Source organism: Misgurnus anguillicaudatus, chromosome 21 (genome assembly GCF_027580225.2).
Source record: "Misgurnus anguillicaudatus chromosome 21, ASM2758022v2, whole genome shotgun sequence".
Taxonomy (NCBI): Eukaryota; Metazoa; Chordata; class Actinopteri; order Cypriniformes; family Cobitidae; genus Misgurnus; species Misgurnus anguillicaudatus.
The window spans coordinates 32,264,751-32,286,266 of NC_073357.2; the positions used below are offsets into that span (position 1 = coordinate 32,264,751).

A 21,516-nucleotide genomic window follows, 5' to 3' on the forward strand; every position below is an offset into this window, starting at 1 on the left:
ACGCTGGCACGTCACACGGCTAGTGCAAGACGAAAAGGTGTGGTTTAAAAGTGCATATTTTTTATTTTTCTTGTCGAAAATGACAATCATTTCACTAGACAAGACGCTTATGCCTCATTTGGGATAGTTAAGAGTCATTTGAAGCTGCGTAGAAACTGCATTTTAAACTGAAAAATTTAAACTGCATTGAAAATGTAAACTGTTTGGGTCCAATAAAGTCTATTAAATTGAGAAAAATCTTGGAATGTTTTTCTCAAAAAAAAAAAAAAAAAAAACACTAATTTCTTCTTGACTGAACACAAAAAAAAACATCAACATTTTGAATGACCTGGGGGGAATAAATTATTCAAATATGTTTCCTTAATGTTTCCCTCTTCTGCCATTGGACAATAAACCTACTGTTCTGGATGAATCATATTCCCTTTTCATGGAATTTTGTTCTGAACCCAAGCTACCTAGAGATATAAATTGCATTTAACTGTTGCTAGGCGTTTTGTGGTATGGTATTTTTTGTGGCATTTTCCTTCATATTAAATATGTTGGGCATAAATGGATGTGATCCCAATAGGTACAGACAGGCAAGATTGATTGTCCGCGCATCCTTCTTGACAGTCTCGTCATTGACATGGTGATGTATTCGACTTCAATAAATTGAAATTACATGTATGTACTATCAGTACATTGTCAGTGTCTGTGTGTGATAAATACCGTTAACAGCACTTCAGACATTTAACTTAGGTGTGGCCTATGACTGAGCAATGGGGTGAAAGGTCAGGGGTGCCCTTGGGAGTCAGTTGCCGTTAGTTACCAGCATAATGTTGGGATTGAATGGATTCAAGTTGGGGGAGGTAATTTAACTGCCTCTTTTAGTGTATACTTGTGTTATCCGCCCCCTAATAACAAGAGCAGGTGGAGAGCAAAAAGTGTGATTTCCTTTGAGAGCTGTTGTTCAAAGAGGTGAAAAATTATCAGACAAGGTTTAAAGGGGACATTCCACAAGACGTTTTTAAGATATTAAATAAATCTTTGATGTCCCCAGAGTACATATGTGAAGTTTTAGCTCAAAATACCATATAGGTAATTTATTGTGGCATGTTAAAATAGGCACTTTATGGGTCTGAGCAAAAATGCACCGTTTTTGTGTGTATCCCTTTAAATCCAAATGAGCTGCTCAGGTGGGCGGAGTCTCAAGCATTCGCGCTGTAGACAAGACAGAGCATCAAGAGGGAGATTCTCTCACGAAAGAAGTTAGTGAGCAATGTTAAGCATTATATATTTGAACAAGTTTAAAAAGTCAATCATCTGTTTTATGCATACTAAATACATGTTTATCAGCAGATGAGGAACATTGTGGAATAAAAATAAAGACTTTTAGGTCTCATGCAACATTTAAACATGCACAATGATTTTCAGCATGTTACAAATAAAATACACGTCCACAAACACTCAGAAGTTTACTTTTTGACCAAACCACACAAGCACATTTAAATGATCTGTAATAAAACAACACGTTTAATGTTTAAACTTTAGAGAAACAGATCAAATGACATGTTTATGCTTATTGTGTACACATATTGAACACATTCGCGTTTCTGACAGTCTCTCATCTATCTTGTAACTCCTCGTATTCATTTGAAACTTCAGAGAAACATTAAACAACATATTTACTTATTGTGTATGATAGTGAATACGTGTTGTTCTCTCACTCTCTGTCTCGTGCAGTGCATTAATCCTCGTGTTCATTCATATAAACTTTAGAGAAACATATTAAACAACATACTTGAAAGCGAACCGTCGCGTTGCTCTCTCTCTCTCTCTCTCTCTCTCTCACTCACTCGCTCTCTCTCTCTTGCACTAAGGTAAGGTTAATCCTTTAGAACGTTAATTCAATCTTTAGAAAGATTATTAAAACTACAAGTTATAAGATTGTAGGCTCCTGTTTGTGTTTGAGGGAATACAAACGCGTCATGCTGTCAGTCATACTTTCTCTCGGTCGCTCGCACTCAAGGTAGCGTCATGGTTGGATAGCGCAGTTGAAGGGGCGGTATCTTTATAATAAGATCCCTTACCTATGTCATGTGGGGAGCGAAATCCGCATGACCTATATATTCACATGCTTGCAGAGAGAGCCTTACCAAAACAAAGTTACAGGGTTGCTATTTTTTCATGTTTTCTGGGTTGGTAGAAGCACTGGGGACCCGATTATAGCACTTAAACATGGAAAAAGTCTGATTTTCATTGAATGTCCCCTTTAAAGGGGCCATGTCACAAGACTTTTTTAAGATGTCAAATAAATCTTTGGTGTCCCCAGAGGACATATGTGAAGTTTTAGCTCAAAATACCATATAGATAATTTATTATAGCATGATAAAATTGCTACTTTGTAGGTGTGTGCAAAAATGTGCCGTTTTGGGTGTGTCCTTTAAAATGCAAATGAACGGATGAAGTGCAAACACTGATCACAATGATGGTGGTTTGTTGAATTTGAAACTTAAAGGTGCTGTGAATTATTTTCTCTGTCTCTCCCTCTCTGCACTATATGGCAATGCTGTGGATGGATAGTGCAGAAAAAGGGGCGGTATTATTATAAGAAGAGCTCCTTATGACATCACAAGGAGAGCCAAATTTCAACAACCTATTTTTTCACATGCTTTCAGAGAATGGTTTACCAAAACTAAGTTACTGGATTGATCTTTTTCACATTTTCTAGGATGATAGAAGCACTGGGCACCCAATCGTAGCACTTAAACATGGAAAAAGTCAGATTTTCATGCCATGGCCCCTTTAAAATGGTGTTTTTTTATTCGTTAGATTGGTTGTAGCACGAAGGCACAATAACAGCACTGTTTTTATATGTTGACGAATCTTATGTCTAGAAATACAGAAGGACACTTTAAGTTTGGAGTTGAAGAAGGCAATGATTGTCGGTTGTTGTAATGGCCGGTGATGGAAAGTGAAGAAAATGGGAATTACACCAATACACATGTTTATGCAGCTTTTGCAGACAGCCTCTATTTTCATGATTCAGCCCCTCAGCATTGACATGTAATTGCGTTTTTATGTGGAGTTTGTCAGCTTGCACTTACGAGCATCTGACGGATAAACTTTAACATTCGAGAATGAATAAATTGCGAAAGGTTTGTACTGGTAGTTACCAGCTCAACTACTGCAAGTATAATAACCCAATTAATGCACTTTTTGTTTTAGCAAATAGCATCATTCACAAACATAAATGTCAATGTACAGTAATGGATCTGAATAATTATTTTGCTGAAAACTTAATTAACACCTTCACTTGCTGCTTTTAAATCACATTTAAAAACATATTTGTACAGTACAGCATATAGCACAGTATGAGAGTTATCTGTTAGGAGTTGTGTTACTAATTATTATTATATTTATTGCATTTCTTATTGTGTTTTTATTTTTTTTATTATATATTGTATTTACAGCACTTCAGTGAACACCTGCTGTTTTAAAAAGGTGCTCTATAAATAAACTTTGATTTGATTTGATTATTTTGCTGAAAACTTAATTAGGCAGTTTGCTTTAAAATTTAAAAGCCAACCCTGCATCTGAAATTGCTTACTTTTATATTATATAGAGAAAATCTGTATGCCTAATGTCTAGTATACTATGCCCGAAACCTAAGTATGCAAAAAACAGTATGTGTGAAAGAAAGATCTACTGCTTCTACAAATCTTTTGTCATGTACAGTATTACATAAAAATTAAATATAAATGTCTTTTAATAACAAATAACTTTATATTTATTTACAAATGATTAAACCAAAATAGTGTGTTCATAATATTTGAACATCTTGTCTTATCTTAAAGGGGACATTTCACAAGACTTTTTTAAGATGTCAAATAAATCTTTGATGTCTCCAGACAGAGTACATATGTGAAGTTTTAACTCAAAATATCATATAGATAATTTATTAAAGCATGTTAAAATTGCCACTTCGTAGGTGTGAGCAAAAATGTGCCATTTGGGGTGTGTCCTTTTAAATGCAAATGAGCTGATCTCTGCACTAAATGGCAGTGTCGTGGTTGGATAGTGCAGATTAAGGGGCGGTAATATCCCCTTCTGACATCACAGGGGGAGCCAAATTTCAATGACCTATTTTTCACATGCTTGCAGAGAATGGTTTACCAAAACTAAGTTACCGGGTTGATCTTTATCACATTTTCTAGGTTGATAAAAGCACTGGGGACCCAAAAATAGCAGTTAAACATGGAAAAAGTCAGATTTTCATGATATGTCCCTTAAAAAAGTGAAAGTACACCGGAGAGATCTGCATTCGTTAATAATGAGCAAACTTACTTCTTACAATTACTCCCATAAGGCAAACATAAAAAGACTGAATCGCTCTCCGCCTGTCTAATTTTGTCATAGTTAATTATTTTTTTAAGATTGTGTTTTTTATTTGTTTTTACAGGATTGAGTTTTCCAGTGATGATAGACCTGTGAGCAGCTCTAAATGGCTCAGAGGAAGAGGCCAGGGACCAACAGCAGCATGGCCACAGCAGAGCCTCACGTTTCCCCTTCACACTCCTGCCCCGCCCCCTACCCGAACCACGAGATCCCAGAGGAGGAGTATGAAGAGCGCCCAAACTCTGAGGCTTCCCAACACCACTTCCACAACCAAGAAGAACCAGATATGACAGACAGCAGACCGACAACTCCCACCACCCCAGACCATGTCCACAGAGATTACCACAGCCACCCAGACAGCCTGGATGGAGACTCTAGCTCAGACTATGTCAACAATACATCCGATGAAGAAGAGGACGACTACGACGAAGGACTCCCAGAGGAGGATGAAGGTGTGACATATTACATTCGTTATTGCCCTGAGGATGACAGCTACCTGGAGGGCATGGACTGTAACGAACCAGAGTGCGGACACCAGGATGGTCGAATTGAGCCACCTCCGGACACGGATGAGTGCCAGGAAGCAATTGAGGAATGGGTTGAGGGAGACGAGGATGGACATGGCGATGGAGAGGTGCGTTGTGAAGTCCTTGAGCAGGATTCTGACCAGCAGCTATACGATGGCAGACCTGAACCCGTCCTCGACCACCACCAGTGCTACCCAGATCACCACCAGGACCAGCCCCCACTTCCAGATGAAGATCCTGAAGCACGGGACATTGAGGGTAGTGAGGAATACTGCCCTGAACAAGAAGAAGAAGCACAGGTGGGGCCAGAAACAGATGGTTACACAAGTGACTACTATGCCACAGAGGACAATGGAAACTCGTGTGTGCGTGTGTCACCCTACCGGGTGCATAAGGGCACGGCGGCAGAGGCAGGGGACGAGGCAGAGGAGGACATTGACCAGATAGTGGCAGAGATTAAGATGAGTATGAGTATGGGAAGTCTCAGCAGCAGCACTGATCAAAGCCCAGAGGATCTCCCGCCTGATCCCGGTTACCAGCCAGAGACACGGCCCAAACCCGAACCCACCCCATACCCTCAGCCTCACCGTCATGATGGCAGACCCAAATCCCTCAATCTTCCCTCTTCCAGACACAACACTGAGCTACAGAGAGGCTTTAAGGTGCGGCCTCACACACCAGAGGAGAGGCAGAGATGGACCCAGGACCAAGTGAGAGAGCAGGTAAAGCTCTGATGCATTTCTATAAAGATGGCGTTTGAAACAAGCATTGTCTGCATCCTGCAAAACACTGATGAAAGTATGTGTGTTATGTTTTTCTATGCATGACCTCAGCATATCAATCACACACCCTCGCAACCACTGTGCTACTGACTATAGCAAACAACCAGAACTAGTCTCGGCTCTGCTGCCATCATATCTTAAAGGGACATTCCACTTTTTTTTGAAAATATGCTCATTTTCCAGCTCAAATTTTCCATTTGATTCTTACAGTTTTGGAATCCATTTAGCCGATTTCTGGGTCTAGTGCTAGCACTTTTAGCATAGCTTAGTTTTTATATTTTTCCTATTTAAAACTTGACTCTTCTGTAGTTACATCGTATACTAAGACTGACGGAAAATTAAAAGCTGTGATTTCTTAGGCATATATGGCTGGGAACTATACCAGTCCTTCCAGAAAAACGCTGAGTTTTTTTGTGATTGTTGCGGGCAAAAATTCTCGATTTTGCGGCAAGTTTTCTTAAAAAATGCGATGAAATATGCGGGATATTTATGCGATGGAATTGCATGAATTTGCGAAAATTGCGGAACTTGCAAAAACTGCGGAAACTTGCAAAAGCTGCAATGATGTTCACGTCACATAATCACGTCACTTCATAACGTTCCCATGGCAATAGAGGACACGGCTGTGCTTTTGGGAAGTAAATGCAACATTTTTCAACTTTCTGCTAATATATATGTGACTTTTTGCTACGAAAATGCGGAGATTATGAAATCATGCAAGCCCCGCATATTTTGTGCGCGGAAATATGTAATTAATGCGGCGAAAGTGCGTCGTATTTGGAAAAAATGCAGCCCCGCATAAATATGCGGACTTTGGCTGATTATGCAATATATCGCGCAATCGCACAATCGCGTTTTTCTGGAGGGACTGCTATACTCTCAAACTGCCAAAATAATCAGTGACTTTGCTGATGTAACATGTCTGCAACAGGCGTAGTGATATTATGCACTGCCCGAAAATAGTCCCCTTGGTTACTTTCAATGGCAGGGGACTATTTTCAGGCAGTGGGTGGGTAATATCACTACGCCTGCTGCAGCCATGTTACGTCAGCAAAATCCTTGATTATTACGCCAGAATGAGAGTATAGTTCCTAGCCATATCTGCCTAGAAAATCACAGCTTTTAATTTTCCGTCGGTCTTAGTATACGATGTAACTACAGAAGAGTCAAGTTTTAAATAGGAAAAATATTGAAACTCTTTAGTAATTTTTTAGCACGATGCTAATGGTCCAATCAGATTCAATGGATTGTGCTAAGCTATGCTAAAAGTGCTAGCACCAGAACTGGAGATCAGCTGAATGGATTCCAAAACGGTAAGAATCAAATGTTTAACTCTAGGGGAGTGAAATATCCCTTTAATTCTTTTATGCAGAAGAACATTGATGCCTTGTATTACCATCACAGAATTACTTTACACTATTGATGCTGTTAAAGCCACCTCAGTGTATTGAAGACTAAGTGACAGATCACAAGAAATTTTTCAGCTGGCTCATATACAGCGCATGCTCTTAAAAATATTCGATGCATATGGTCAGTTGTTTTGAAAAAGTAGAGAGGGTGCTGTTATTCATGTTAAAAAGCTTGGGCAAAGTTCTGACTGACTGAATGTAAAATGTTAAACAATGTCAGGAATATTAATGTAGTAATAAATGGTATTTAAAATGATGATAAATACCAGCATCCACAAAGAAATATGAATATTAATGAAACATTATTGTGAGATCTTACAACCTTAATTTAAATGCAGATGCCATTGGAGTAAACAGTAGTTGTTTATGCACAAGATTTACCTAAAACACAACTAGACAACTAAGATCACGAGCATTCATGAGAGTTTATGCTCTCACGAGATAATGCTCAAATGTGATATTTGGAGATGGCATATAATGTAGTTTTTGTGAGGTAAATGTAATGCTTTTTAACAGATTTTTGCAACATTTTGAAAGCTTTTTATGAAACTCATTTGTATATAGTGAATTATTATTATTATCACTCATTTTTTGATTTCATAAGAAGCTCTCTGTTTCAAGTTGGACAGGATGAGATGAATGTGCTCTCATTGTGACAGAGATCAGGGGTCCTGATCAAAAGCATTTCTTAAAAATCCTTTATTTTAATTAATTACTTATGATTATGAAATTTGCTCTCAAAATTTGCTTTGAGATGCTCTCATTGCTAGAATACTTTACCCTACGAAACTAGTTAGGGTCCTATCCATTATGCTCTTTTTTTAAGGCAAACACACTTGCATTGTATCCTTGCATTATGCCAGTTTGTAGATTCTGCAGACTATGCCATACACTCTAAAAATGGGGTTATTTTTGACCCATAATGGGTAAATATTGGACAGGACACATGCTGGGTTAAAAATTATCCCATGCTGATCCATGCAGATTACCCCAATGTTGGGTTGTTGTTATGCAACCATGGGGTAATAATAACCCAGCAGTTGGGTTAAAATAACCCAGCATTGGGTCAATTTTTAACCCAGCACGTGTTCTGTCCAGTATTTACCCATTATGGGTCAAAAATAACCCAGCCGTTTTTAGAGTGTGTGATATCAAAACAGATATTTCTTTGTAAGGAGACGTTTTTTCCATGTAACATTCATGCTAATTACAAGATCTTCCTCTGTCCTGTTCCTTCACTACCACATTATTTAGTACTTTATTGTTTTGCTGTTCCGACTATGAACATTCAGTCTAGTCTGCTCTCAAGAACTGAACCAGGCTTTAATTGCCCAGTTAGGGACTTCACAAAGAGAAGAGCTGCTGGCTTTGTAGTAGGAGTTTGGCTGACATGAGTTTAAAGATTAGTTTTGCTACTTATTTTCTGAGGATTTTAAACTGCCTTACTCTGCATTTATCCAGACAGAATAGGAAATTAGATTTGTTTCCGTGGGAAATGGAGTAAAGAGATTTAGTTTGATTCCCTCTGTGGTCCACTAAGTATGTTGCAAGGTTTTATTGCCCTCCTGCGTCTTTACTGCCTTTGGACATTGAGGAGTTTGCAATTTATCCTGTGAGTGAACAAATGAATATTTTATCAAGTAATGTTCTGTGATAATATACAACCCGAATTCCGGAAAAGTTGGGACGTTTTTCAAATTTGAATAAAATGAAAACCAAAGGAATTTCAAATCACATGAGCCAATATTCCACTCACAACAGAACACAGACAACACAGCAAATGCTCAAACTGAGAAATTTTACACCTCCATCCACTTAATTAGCTCATTTAAAATGTAATGCCTGCTACAGGTCTCAAAAAAGTTGGCACGGGGGCAACAAATGGCTAAAAAAGCAAGCAGTTTTGAAAGGTTCAGCTGGGAGAACATCAAGTTAATTGATATTAAGTCTGTAACATGATTAGCTATAAAAGGTATGTCTTAGAAAAGCAGAATCTCTCAGAAGTAAAGATGGGCAGAGGCTCTCCAATCTGTGAAAGACTGCGTAAAAAGATTGTGGAATATGTTCCTCAACGTCAAATTGCAAAGGCGTTGCAAATCTCATAATCTACAGTGCATAACATCATCAAAAGATTCAGAGAAACTGGAGAAATCTCTGTGCGTAAGGGACAAGGCCGGAGACCTTTATTGGATGCCCGTGGTTTTCGGGCCCTCAGACGACATTGCATCACTCATCGGCATGATTGTATCAATGACATTACTAAATGGGCCCAGGAATACTTCCAGAAACCACTGTCGATAAACACAATCCACCGTGCCATCAGCAGATGCCAACTAAAGCTCTATCATGCAAAAAGGAAGCCATATGTGAACATGGTCCAGAAGTGCCGTCGTGTCCTGTGGGCCAAGGCTCATTTAAAACTGACTATTTCAAAGTGGAATAGTGTTCTATGGTCAGACGAGTCCAAATTTGACATTCTTGTTGGAAATCACGGACGCCGTGTCCTCCGGGCTAAAGAGGAGGGAGACCTTCCAGCATGTTATCAGCGTTCAGTTCAAAAGCCAGCATCTCTGATGGTATGGGGGTGCATAGTGCATACGGTATGGGCAGCTTGCATGTTTTGGAAGGCTGTGTGAATGCTGAAAGGTATATAAAGGTTTTAGAGCAACATATGCTGCCCTCCAAACGACGTCTATTTCAGGGAGGCCTTGTATATTTCAGCAGGACAATGCAAATTCACATACTGCAGCTATTACAACAGCATGGCTTCGTCGTAGAAAAGTCCGGGTGCTGAACTGGCCTGCCTGCTTTCACCTATAGAGAACATTTGGCGCATCATTAAACGAAAAATACGTCAAAGACGACCACAAACTCTTCAGCAGCTGGAAATCTATATAAGGCAAGAATGGGACCAAATTCCAACACCAAAACTCCAGCAACGCATAGCCTCAATGCCCAGATGTCTTTAAACTGTTTTGAAAAGAAAAGGAGATGCTACACCATGGTAAACATGCCCTGTCCCAACTATTTTGAGACCTGTAGCAGAAATCAAATTTGAAATATGCTCATTTTGTGCATACAATTGTAAAATTTCTCAGTTTAAACATTTGCTATGTTTTCTATGTTCTATTGTGAATAAAATATTGGCTCATGTGATTTGAAAGTGTTTTATCATTTTAAAAAACGTCCCAACTTTTCTGGAATACAGGTTGTACCTGAACCCCCCGCAAGTTAGATTGTAAATTTACAAAAAGAGACTGTGACTTTAAAGGATTAGTCAATTTTCTTAAAAGAAAAATCCAGATAATTTACTCACCACCATGTCATCCAAAATGTTGATGTCTTTCTTTGTTCAGTCGGGAAGAAATTGTTTTTTTGGGGAGGGCATTGCAGGATTTTTCTCATTTTGATGGACTTTAGTAGAGCCCAACATTTAATACTTAACTCAACACTTAACAGTTTTTTTCGGCGGAGTTTCAAAGGACTACAAACAATCCCAAACGTGGCATAGGGGTCTTATCTAGCAAAACGATTGTCATTTTTGACAATAAAAATAACAAATATACACTTTTAAAGCACAACTTCTCGTCATGTAGATCCGGTCGTGATGCGCCAGCGTGACCCCACGCAATACGTCATAACGTCAAGAGGTCACAGAGGACGAACGCGAAACTCCGCCCCAGTGTTTATAAGTGTCTTGAAAGAGGACCGTTCCAACGTTGTTGTATGTTAACTGATACTAATTAATGTCTTTGTGTCAGTTTATTGTTTTCAATGGTCCGCAAATGTGCGTTTTATATATGTAACACGTGACCTCCCTACGTCACTACGCATTTACGTTAGGTCGCGCTGGATCGGATCTAGACAAGAAGTTGTGGTTTAAAAGTGTATATTTTTTATTTTTCTTGTCAAAAATGACAATCGTTTCGCTAGATAAGACCCTTATGCCTCGTTTGGGATTGTTTATAGTCATTTGAAACTCCGTTGAAAAAACTGTTAAGTGTTGAGTTATGTATTAAATGTTGGGCTCTATTAAAGTCCATTAAAATGAGAAAAATCCTGCAATGTTTTCCTCAAAAAACATAATTTCTTCTTGACTGAACAAAGAAAGACATCAACATTTTGGATGACATGGTGTTGAGTAAATTATCTGGATTTTTCTTTTAAGAAAATGGAATATTCCTTTAACATGACAGTATGTGTTTAAAAATGTTTTATTTACTGCGTAATGAAGTTGATTTCTTTATCTACACTTCAATCTTTTGGTTTTGAACAGCTTTAAATTGTTTAGAGAGCCATGTTGCAGCATATCATATGTATTAATGGGACTTTTTTGGTCTTTTGTGCAGGTAAACATCTCTCTCAACCCATTTTTTACACATTTCTCTTCATTTAAATCCTTGTAGGTGTCTAATAGTGCAGAACAGCCGAGGAAACAGCAGAGGTCTGATCTTAATGGACCACTGGAGAATAACAACGTCCCTGAGGTGAGTCTATAATCATACAAAACATTAACCAATCAATACCTGACAGTATGCACCCACATAATCACCACATATTTCCATCAAAGCTATTCTTGTCAATGTCAGCCTGCCATCGTAATCACTCCGCTTCCTTTGAGATTCTTCATAGTTTCATCCAGCGCATCTAAACTGTTGTGTTAACGCACCGCCTTCCTCCCCCGTGTAATGTGTTGATGTGGCAAAATAATTGGCTTTGCCCTTTCATGCCCTGACTGTAGAGCATATACATAGACAGAGGGAGATTCGGCCTTGACATGTCTGTTGTTTGGCCCCTATAAAACCACTTTATTCACAGCATAACCTCCACAAGAGTCCCGTGTTGCTGTACACGATAGCCATAAAAATGAGGGAGATTGTCTGGGCAGTTACTCAAGGCCGGTGAGGAGATGTTCAGAACAGCTTTTATAGCCCTACACCAAGCATCCTACCAAGGTCATTTCAGATCATACTCGACATAGTTTTGAATTTATTCGTAATTGCTCCCATATGTTTGGTATTAAAGAAAGCTGCCTTTTGAATGCTTTACATATAAGAGGTAGTCACATACTGTATACCCAAATGAAAAAAAAATTAGGTAAAGTTCAGAATGTCAATAATATGATAAAAAGCTGTGCACAGTCAAGATTGTTAAATTCTCAAGGTCGTTAAATGCTTTTTCCTTATTTTAATGAAAAGAAACATATTTTGCTAAGAATCCATTAACAATTCCAAACTATTCACTTTTAAGATAGAAATTTTAAATGAATCACTTGCAAGGACATTTTTTAAGACTATTATGTTAACAAACAGAGAAACTCTTCTTTTGGCATACTAATGTAATTTAAGTATTACCTTACTTCCTCTTAATGCATTTAAAGGAAAACACCACAGTTTTTTTATATTTTACTATGTTCTTACCTCAACTTAGACAAATTAATACATACCTAATATACATATGTTAGCATTTAGCCTAGCCCCATTCATTCCTTAGGATCCAAACAGGGAAGCCACCGAACACTTCCATGTTTTCCCTATTTAAAGATTTACATGAGTAAGTATGGTGGCACAAAATAAAACGTGCCGATTTTTAAAGTGGATAAAAAATGAGAACTTTGGCGTAAGAGCACTTAGTTTCCAGCACTCCGACCTCGGCGCGCAGTAACATCATCACTCCTGACTATCCCCCCTCTCGTTCAAACTTCCGTCAATATTATTGCGCCCTAAATTCATCCCTGTTTGGATTCTAATGTGGCATTCACACCAGATGTGGAAGAGGCGGCAAGAGCAATTGATTTACATGTTAAGACACGAATAGACACGCGTATTGAGCGTTGCCGTGATGAAATTCACATGTTTTTAAATAGTGTTTTCGTTTAATAAATGCATTATCATTTTCTACCAAACCACAGCTTTATTTGGCTGGCTCTGTTTTAAAGTGATGCGCAGTATTTTGTCTGATACTGCCATGTTCACCACAGTCCAGTCCATCATAAAAACACTTTACAATGACTGATATAATGTTGTATGGTGATATAATGAGCCACAGCTGTAGTCGTCTGGATGGTTTACAAGCTTGTTCTGAATCTTATTTGTAAGGTTAAATTAAACAACCTGTATTTTACCAGTTGTATCCAATTCTCATGTCATTAAAGGGATAGTTCACCCTAAAATAAACATTCTTTCATCATTTTCTCAACCTCATGTTATTCTAAATCTGTATGAATTTTCTCTGATGAACACAACTAGGGATCGGACACTTACCGGTTTCACGGTTAATCACGATAAAATGTCCTGATGGTTAGTATTATCGTTTAAAATTTAATTATCATTACAACCGTGTTTGATTACCGTGATTTTGAAAAGTTGTGGTAAGTCCTGTCCAGCCAGAATCAGTTTGACGCAGACGCGCACATGCAACATAGTTTTTTGCACAAGAAGGCATTTAAGGGATAATGTATTGTATTCATTCACGGTAAACTTATTATGCTGCGTCTACACCAACCACGGTAGAGGCGTGAAGCGCGAGTGATTTCAATGTTAAGTCAATGTGAAGATGCGTTGACGCGTGTCTGGAGGTCCAGCGGCGCCGAAAAGGCGTTTGGCGCGGAAGACGCATTTCTGCCTCATTTGCGCGATAGCTCGCGCGAAAGCCGCGAACTGAGCATTGTGCACGGTATGCGCGAAAGGTGCTTTTTGTGCATTTTGCGGTTTACGCGAATTTGCGGCTGACGCCCGAGTTGAAAGATTTGACTTTGCCGGAATTTCGCGCCACGTTAACCAATCAGGAGCCTGCTTGCTGCTGTGGTGGCAGCCCCGCCCGTAGTCACTCATTCAACCAACGCTTGATATTGTCCGTAAGCAGTCACCCGGAGCTATAAGATGCAAGTTCTTATTTCTATAGAGGAGACAGGAATAAGGACCTCGCTTGGAAGAGTGTCAGTGAGGACATCGGGCAACCTGGTAAGTTGTAATACAGACTTCACTTTTGAGTCACGTAACGTTTATCAACCCGCACCGTTTATTTTCCCCCTATAAGGTGACCAAATATAAACTGGTAACTCTCTTGATAAATGCTCAATCAACATAAGTAATCTTGCAAACAAACAAACGCATAGCAATTGCTCCACCCACAAGAAGCGGATTTTGCCTCTGACGTGCGTCAAACGCTTGCTTTTTCTGCGCGTCTACTCCGCTCTACACGCGCAAATGCATTCAAACTGTTCAAGCGGCAAACTAGGCGCGGTAGACGCGATTTTGACACCTGAAACGCACCATTAGACAGATTTTTTTACCACCGAAATAATTTCAGGGACATGAATATTAAATTGTGATTTTCAAAAATAAAACTTGTTCAAATGTTTTCAGTGTATCAGTTCTTTTTGAACATTTCCATCTCATTTTAACAAAACCATGATAATATTGATAACCGTGATAACTTTTCTCACTATAATCATGATTATAGTCATTTTTTGATTAAAGGCTTTTATACATTTATCAGGAGTGCCTCATTTTTTCTTTTTTCTTAAAGCACATAGCTGATTTTAACCATTGACTTCCATAGTAAGAAAAACAAATACGATGATTTATCACAATACTTCCAAATTATTAGTTTCGCTACTAGGGAAGTCAATGGTTACAGCAGCTGTGTGCTTACCATCATTTAACAAAATATTTTCTTTTGTGTTCATCAAAAATTGTTGTTGTTTTCTTTCAAAACCTAAAGAGATTTGTTTTCTCCTGTTTCTAAGATGTAAATAATCTATAAGCGTGTTGCACACTATGTTATATGCACATCTTTTTCATATATCGAACTGTTTTTTCTGTTTCTTAGCCAACAAAGAAGACAGCCTCATTCCCCAGCTTTGTGGATGGTAAGTGAGCATCTCCTGTCTTTATTTTCTCTGCATTTGATAATCTCCCCAAAATGTTTTAGTCTATCAAAATTAAATCAATTCAAACCAAATCAAATTTGCCAAATCATCAGAGAATGAAGAGATTAGAGCGCTGCGCTGAAGAAAGCTGCTATTATTTCTCTGCGGATTGACATTTTGAAATGTTGGCAGAATCTGTAAGATTTTAATGGGCGTTGGCGAGACAATTAACAGATCATTATTGAAAATATTAAAGCACATTAGTAGTTGCTTCACTCTTCCGATAGAGAAGCACTCACAGACTTCTGCAGTATAAAAAGAGTTTTAAAACCAGGACAATTGATTGACCTCTAGCAAGTTATTTTTAGTTTAAGTCTGTAGGTTTGGAGCAGTGTGGGAGCTGATGTGCAGCCTTGGCTTTGTAGGAATCAGATTCTAGTTTCTGTTAAACAATGATAGAATGCTGTCAAGTTAAAACTTCACGCCTGGAGGATGGGAGCATAATGTGTCCCTTGGCGGGTGTCATGATGTCCACATTTCCATTTCACACAAGCAGAATACGCTTTTCCTCATGCTGCCACATTCACTCTTGCTTTTCAGACCCGCATCTGGTAAATTTTATCAGCTTTCATAATGGGTTCGAACAGAGAACATGCACACAACATCCCCACATACATTTTTGCCTGATAAGCTCGCACTCATATAACTTATCAGTCGTTGTACGGCTCTACAGAGAAGGTGGCGACACAACAAATAGCTTTAATAATGAATTATTAACGCTTGCTCACAAACAGTGCCGGGTCCCTGCGAGCCGGAAGACCTCATTGATGGGATTATCTTTGCTGCCAACTACCTGGGCTCCACACAGCTCCTGTCAGAGAGGAACCCGTCTAAAAACATCAGGATGATGCAAGCTCAGGAGGCCGTGAGCCGGGTCAAGGTACAAAGCCCCCTGTATTTCCATTTGTCATGTTATTTTAGTGTGGTTTTTGAGCACTGAGATGATGCTATTGCAGATTTCTCTGTGGAAAATTAGATCAAATGAGATTTGTTTGTTTACACCCCAGGACTTGTTGACTAATCAGTAGTTATGGGATTATTGTTCGCTGGTCCAGGAGTGTAATCCTTCTTCTTCCTAATTGGTAGCGAAAGCCCCTGTGTTGCCATGTTACTGTACGTCAAACATTTATAGTGAATTTAATGTGTTAGAAAAGAGCATGTGGCGCAACCAAACAGGCATGAGGCCCCCTATATGTGGTAAAATGGGGTTAAAAGCTCTGTGCACAGTAATATTCTAATGGCATAGTATTTTTATTGCATTAGCATTTTATTTAAGTCTGAAGCCTTTTTTATTGCAGAAAGGGATTTCTAGATTCCCAGGATAAATGTACTGTAAATGTACTCACATCTGTTCATTTTGCTGTTAAGAATAGGTCGTAGTTAGCACTCCGATGGGGAGAATTTAAACAGTGGATAGAAATCAAACAGGCATTGTGTGCTGTAATGTGAACGCAATTAGATTCCATCTGTTTAGATGCTTTGTGTTTTACTGGATGTTCTCAGAAACACACAAGTAGTTATATGGGACCACTATCTGTCAAAATTTGATTGATTTATGACCCCTTTGACAGGGGGCGGGACTATCAATCAAAAGCTGTACAATCTGTCTAGGTTTGAGAATCGTATATCACGGGATTTAGACAGCGAGTACCCGGACCGTGCGTGTTTTACGATGTGTCAATCAGCTCGTTGTTATTCCTGTGTGTGTGTGTGTGTTTTATGTCAAGCCTATGCTGTCATGTTTATTGCTGTCAAAAATAAAGTTTATAGTTTTAGACTGTCCAGGTTCTGTCACTTTTTATGGTCGCGGTCTCTCTTTTCCCATCCGTACTCACCAGCCCTCAGCCCCCACTGCGTATCTCACAGAGGGGTCCGGTGTTCAGCGGACCTGTGTGCTGATTTAGACGAAAATCTGTATATTTTAAACTAAATAAAATTTTAGCCGCTTCATGAGATCCGTGAGTCTTTTCACGACCCCTGCTCCCTATGTTCAGGCGTATTAAAGCTCGATCACCGGTGGTGATAGAGAACGAGCCGAGTGCGCGTTCATATCTGTCGTTTTAAAATAAACGTAATAAATATAATTCTGTCCGCTGTTGCAAAATAAAGATTTATTTTAGATTTAGGGGTTTCTTGAACCAAGTCTCTGATTAAAACATGTGAATGTGCGCACCGACGGTGACAGAGAACTTACGCTGGTGCGCACTTGTATCTGACCTTGATAGACTTTTGAATATTTTGGTGCGTTTTCATCCCATCTTCAGGGTTTGTTTTTATTAATGTCTACTTAAAACCATGTGTGAATATTATTATACAACGAATCTTATCATGTATGCTCTGACAAAAGTATGATTGTAGATTTTAGGTGGAGCGGTGTCATGTTTATTGCTGTCAAAAATAAGTTTATTGTTTTAGACTGTCCAGTTTCTGGCAGGTTTTATGACCGGAGTTTCTCCGTCCTCTGTGCGCTCCTCTCCCGGGCGCGCTTCTCGACCCCCACTGCGTGTCTCACAGCGGGGTCGGTGTTCAGCGGACCTGTGTGGTTCTTTAGACGAAAACCTGTTTATTATAAACTAAATAAAAATTTAACCGTGAGTCTTTTCATCACCCGCTCTCTATGTTCACGCGCATTAAAACTCGCTCACCGGTGCACGCGCCGGGTGTATGGGCATATCTGCAGTTTTAAAACAAACTTAATAAATGTAATGCTGGCCACTCTGACAAAAAGTAAATGTTTATTTTAGATTTAGGGATTTCTTTAATCAAGTCTCTGATTAAAACATGTGAATGCGCGCACCGACGGCGACCTTACGCTGACGCGCGCTTATATCTGACCTTAATAAACTTTTAAATGTTTTAAGACGTTTTCATCCCATCTTCAGGGTTTTTTATTATTGACTTCTTAAAACCATGTATGCATATTATTATACAACGAATCTTATCATGTATGCTCTGACAAAAGTATGATTTTAGATTTTAGGTGGAGCGGACACACATTTATGCCAAATACTGTTGAATATAAACGTTTGTTTTGTCAAAAGTTTCTTTAAAGTCAATAAGTAATCAAACATTTTAGATGTGTCTGGTTAAACTTAAATCTGATATTTTCTATCGATCTATTTCTTTAGTTTTCTGATCAGTCAACGTTCACAAGCTGCTCTCATGACCGTGTGTGTGTGTCCGTGAGATAATTCACAGCAGGGGTGGATTGTAAAGTAGTTAGAGTCTTTTAAAACCATGGTGGTAATAATGTAATACTGTCACTCTGACAAAAAGTAAAAGATTTATTTTAGATTTTATAGCAAACACTGCAGGATCTAAAAGTTTGTAACATCACAAATTTATTTAATGAAATATTCAGTACATGTATGAATTGTACCAAAACCACCAGAGGCCGACAATTCTTTAGACCAAAGTCTATTTATTTTAAACTAAATAAAAGTTTAATCGCTTCACGAGATCCGTGTATCTGTTCATGTACAGCATACTGTTAATGCATTAAAGATCGAGTCCCCGGTGGGTACAACAGAGAACACCCGTGGATGCGCGTTCATATCTACCGTTTAAAATAAACTTAATAAATATAATTCTGTCCGCTCTGACAAAATAAGGTTTTATTTTAGATTTAGGGATTTCTTTAAACAAGTCTGTGATTAAAACATGTTCAGCAATGCGCGCACCGACGGCGACAGAGAACTTACGCTGATGCGCTCTTATATCTGTCGTTAAGAAACTTTTAAACGTTTTAAGACATTTAAGCCCCTCTTGTGGTTTGAATTCATTAATGTCACCTAACATCCGAGTGTGTACATGCGTATTTACGATAAATGTAACACGATACGCATTGTCAAAATAAAAGGTTTCCTGAACATGGCAGTGCGTGTTTTTTGTCTCGCGAGTGCTCGTCATATTTATTGATGTGAAAAAAGTTTGATGTCTAAGACGTTCAGTTTCTGGACGGTTGGTTTTTACCAGCGGGCTCTCATTCTCACCACCCGTTATCACCCACCCAGTAGACCCCAGTGTGTCTGAACAGCGGTGGTGTTCAGCGGCCCGTATTGTTCCTAAAACTCCGTGTTGGTAAAATAAGTGTAATACAGCCGTTGACAAAAATTAAAAGGTTTATTTTAGATTTAAGGTGGTCCACCAGCGCCTTTATGGCAAACACTTCAGGTTCTAAAAGTTTGTAACACCAAGAATTTGTTTAATGAAATATACAGTACATGTATAAGCAATCCCCCGAGTCCATAATCTCCGGACGGGATCGCCAATACTCTTTTCTTTAGACTAAACTGTATTTATTTTAACATAAATAAAAGTTTATTTGCATCACGAACGCCGAGAAACTGTTCATGCACCGCAATCTATTGTTCACGCGCATTAAAGGTCGATCACCGGTGATGACCAGAGTGTGTTCATATAAACTTAATAAATGTAATTCTGTCCGCTCTGGCAAAATAAAAGTTTATTTTAGATTTAGCCATTTCTTTAACCAAGTCTCTGATTAAAACAAGTTACTTTTGCTTAGGGCAATAGGCACATGCACACACATATCTGTGGTATTAAAAATAAGGTTTTTAAAGTTTAAGAAATTTAAACATTTGAAAAAAATCAAACATTTTAGAGGTGTCTGAGTAAACTTATATCTAATGTCATATGATCCGTACCGTGTCGCGTTTGTGTCTGTGTGCGTGTCCGTGTCAGTTTATGTATGTGTGTGTTATGCGATCGTAGAGTAGGGCGGGGGATGTGAGAGACTGTGTGTGTGTGTGTGTGTGTGTGTGTGTGTGTGTGTGTGTGTGTGGTTATCACGTGGTGGGGGTCCCAAATGATCAATGGCAGGATTTTTATGTGACGGACAGGCCCTAGGTCAGCCTGTGGGGTTAGATACAACTTAGGTTAACATCTATCAACGCATAATAAGCAAACATGAAATTATATTATACCTATGCATTGTTACTGATGTTCCTAGTTTTGTGTATTTTTCTTAAACAAACTTTTGCTTTTCAAACTTAGTCAGTCTTCAGACTTTTGCATACATTTGTTCAAAAAATTTTCCTCGCTTGGGTCAAATCCTGTTTGAGATTTTTTTTTGTAAACTCATGTACATACTTGTGTATTTTTCTTAAACTTTTGCTTTGCAAACTTAGACACTCTTCAGACTTTTGCATACATTTGTTCAAAGTTTTTTCTTCGCTAGTGTCAAATCCTGTTTGAGATTTTTTGTAAACTCATGTACATACTTGTGTATTTTTCTTAAACAAACTTTTGCTTTTCAAACTTAGTCAGTCTTCAGACTTTTGTCTCTTCACACATTTGTTCAAAGTTTTTCTTCGCTAGGGCCAAATCCTGTTTGAGATTTTTTTGTAAACTCATGCACACGCTTGTGTATTTTTCTTAAACTTTTGCTTTTCAAACTTAGACAGTCTTCATACTTTTGTCTCTTCATACATTTGTTCAAAGTTTTTCTTCGCTAGTGTCAACCCGTGTCTGAGATTTTGTAAACTCATGTACATACTTGTGTATTTTTCTTAAACTTTTGCTTTTCAAACTTAGTCAGTCTTCAGACTTTTGCATACATTTGTTCAAAATTTTTTCCTCGCTTGGGTCAAATCCTGTTTGAGATTTTTTTTTTGTAAACTCATGTACATACTTGTGTATTTTTCTTAAACTTTTGCTTTGCAAACTTAGACACTCTTCAGACTTTTGCATACATTTGTTCAAAGTTTTTTCTTCGCTAGTGTCAAATCCTGTTTGAGATTTTTTTGTAAACTCATGTACACACCTGCATATATTTCTTAAACAAACTTTTGCTTTTCAAACTTAGTCAGTCTTCAGACTTTTGTCTCTTCATACATTTGTTCAAAGTTTTTCTTCGCTAGTGTCAACCCGTGTCTGAGATTTTGTAAACTCATGTACATACTTGTGTATTTTTCTTAAACTTTTGCTTTGCAAACTTAGACACTCTTCAGACTTTTGCATACATTTGTTCAAAGTTTTTTCTTCGCTAGTGTCAAATCCTGTTTGAGATTTTTTGTAAACTCATGTACATACGTGTGTATTTTTCTTAAACTTTTGCTTTTCAAACTTAGTCAGTCTTCAGACTTTTGTCTCTTCACACATCTGTTCAAAGTTTTTTCTTCGCTAGGGCCAAATCCTGTTTGAGATTTTTTGTAAACTCATGTACATACGTGTGTATTTTTCTTAAACTTTTGCTTTTCAAACTTAGTCAGTCTTCAGACTTTTGTCTCTTCACACATCTGTTCAAAGTTTTTTCTCCGCTAGGGCCAAATCCTGTTTGAGATTTTTTTGTAAACTCATGTACACACTTGCGTATTTTTCTTAAACAAACTTTTGCTTTTCAAACTTAGTCAGTCTTCATCAGACTTTTGTCTCTTCATACATTTGTTCAAAGTTTTCTTTGCTAGTGTCAAATTGTGTTTGAGATTTTTTTTTTGTAAACTCATCAGATGCACATACTTGTGTAT

The 21,516-nt window shown here is 38.3% G+C and overlaps 1 protein-coding gene across 3 annotated transcripts in view; it reads left to right on the forward strand.

Annotated features, from left to right (window-relative positions):
* The window catches only part of apba2b (amyloid beta (A4) precursor protein-binding, family A, member 2b), a 118,080-nt gene that overhangs the window by 62,264 nt on the left and 34,300 nt on the right, over positions 1 to 21,516 (forward strand). For all 3 annotated transcript variants that reach the window (XM_055203299.2, XM_055203316.2, XM_055203308.2), the window contains 4 exons: positions 4,442 to 5,626; positions 11,502 to 11,582; positions 14,929 to 14,968; positions 15,763 to 15,908. In XM_055203299.2, the coding sequence (XP_055059274.2) occupies positions 4,484 to 5,626; positions 11,502 to 11,582; positions 14,929 to 14,968; positions 15,763 to 15,908 (1,410 nt within the window). In that variant the 5' untranslated portion in view covers positions 4,442 to 4,483. The remainder of the gene's footprint in view (positions 1 to 4,441; positions 5,627 to 11,501; positions 11,583 to 14,928; positions 14,969 to 15,762; positions 15,909 to 21,516) is intronic.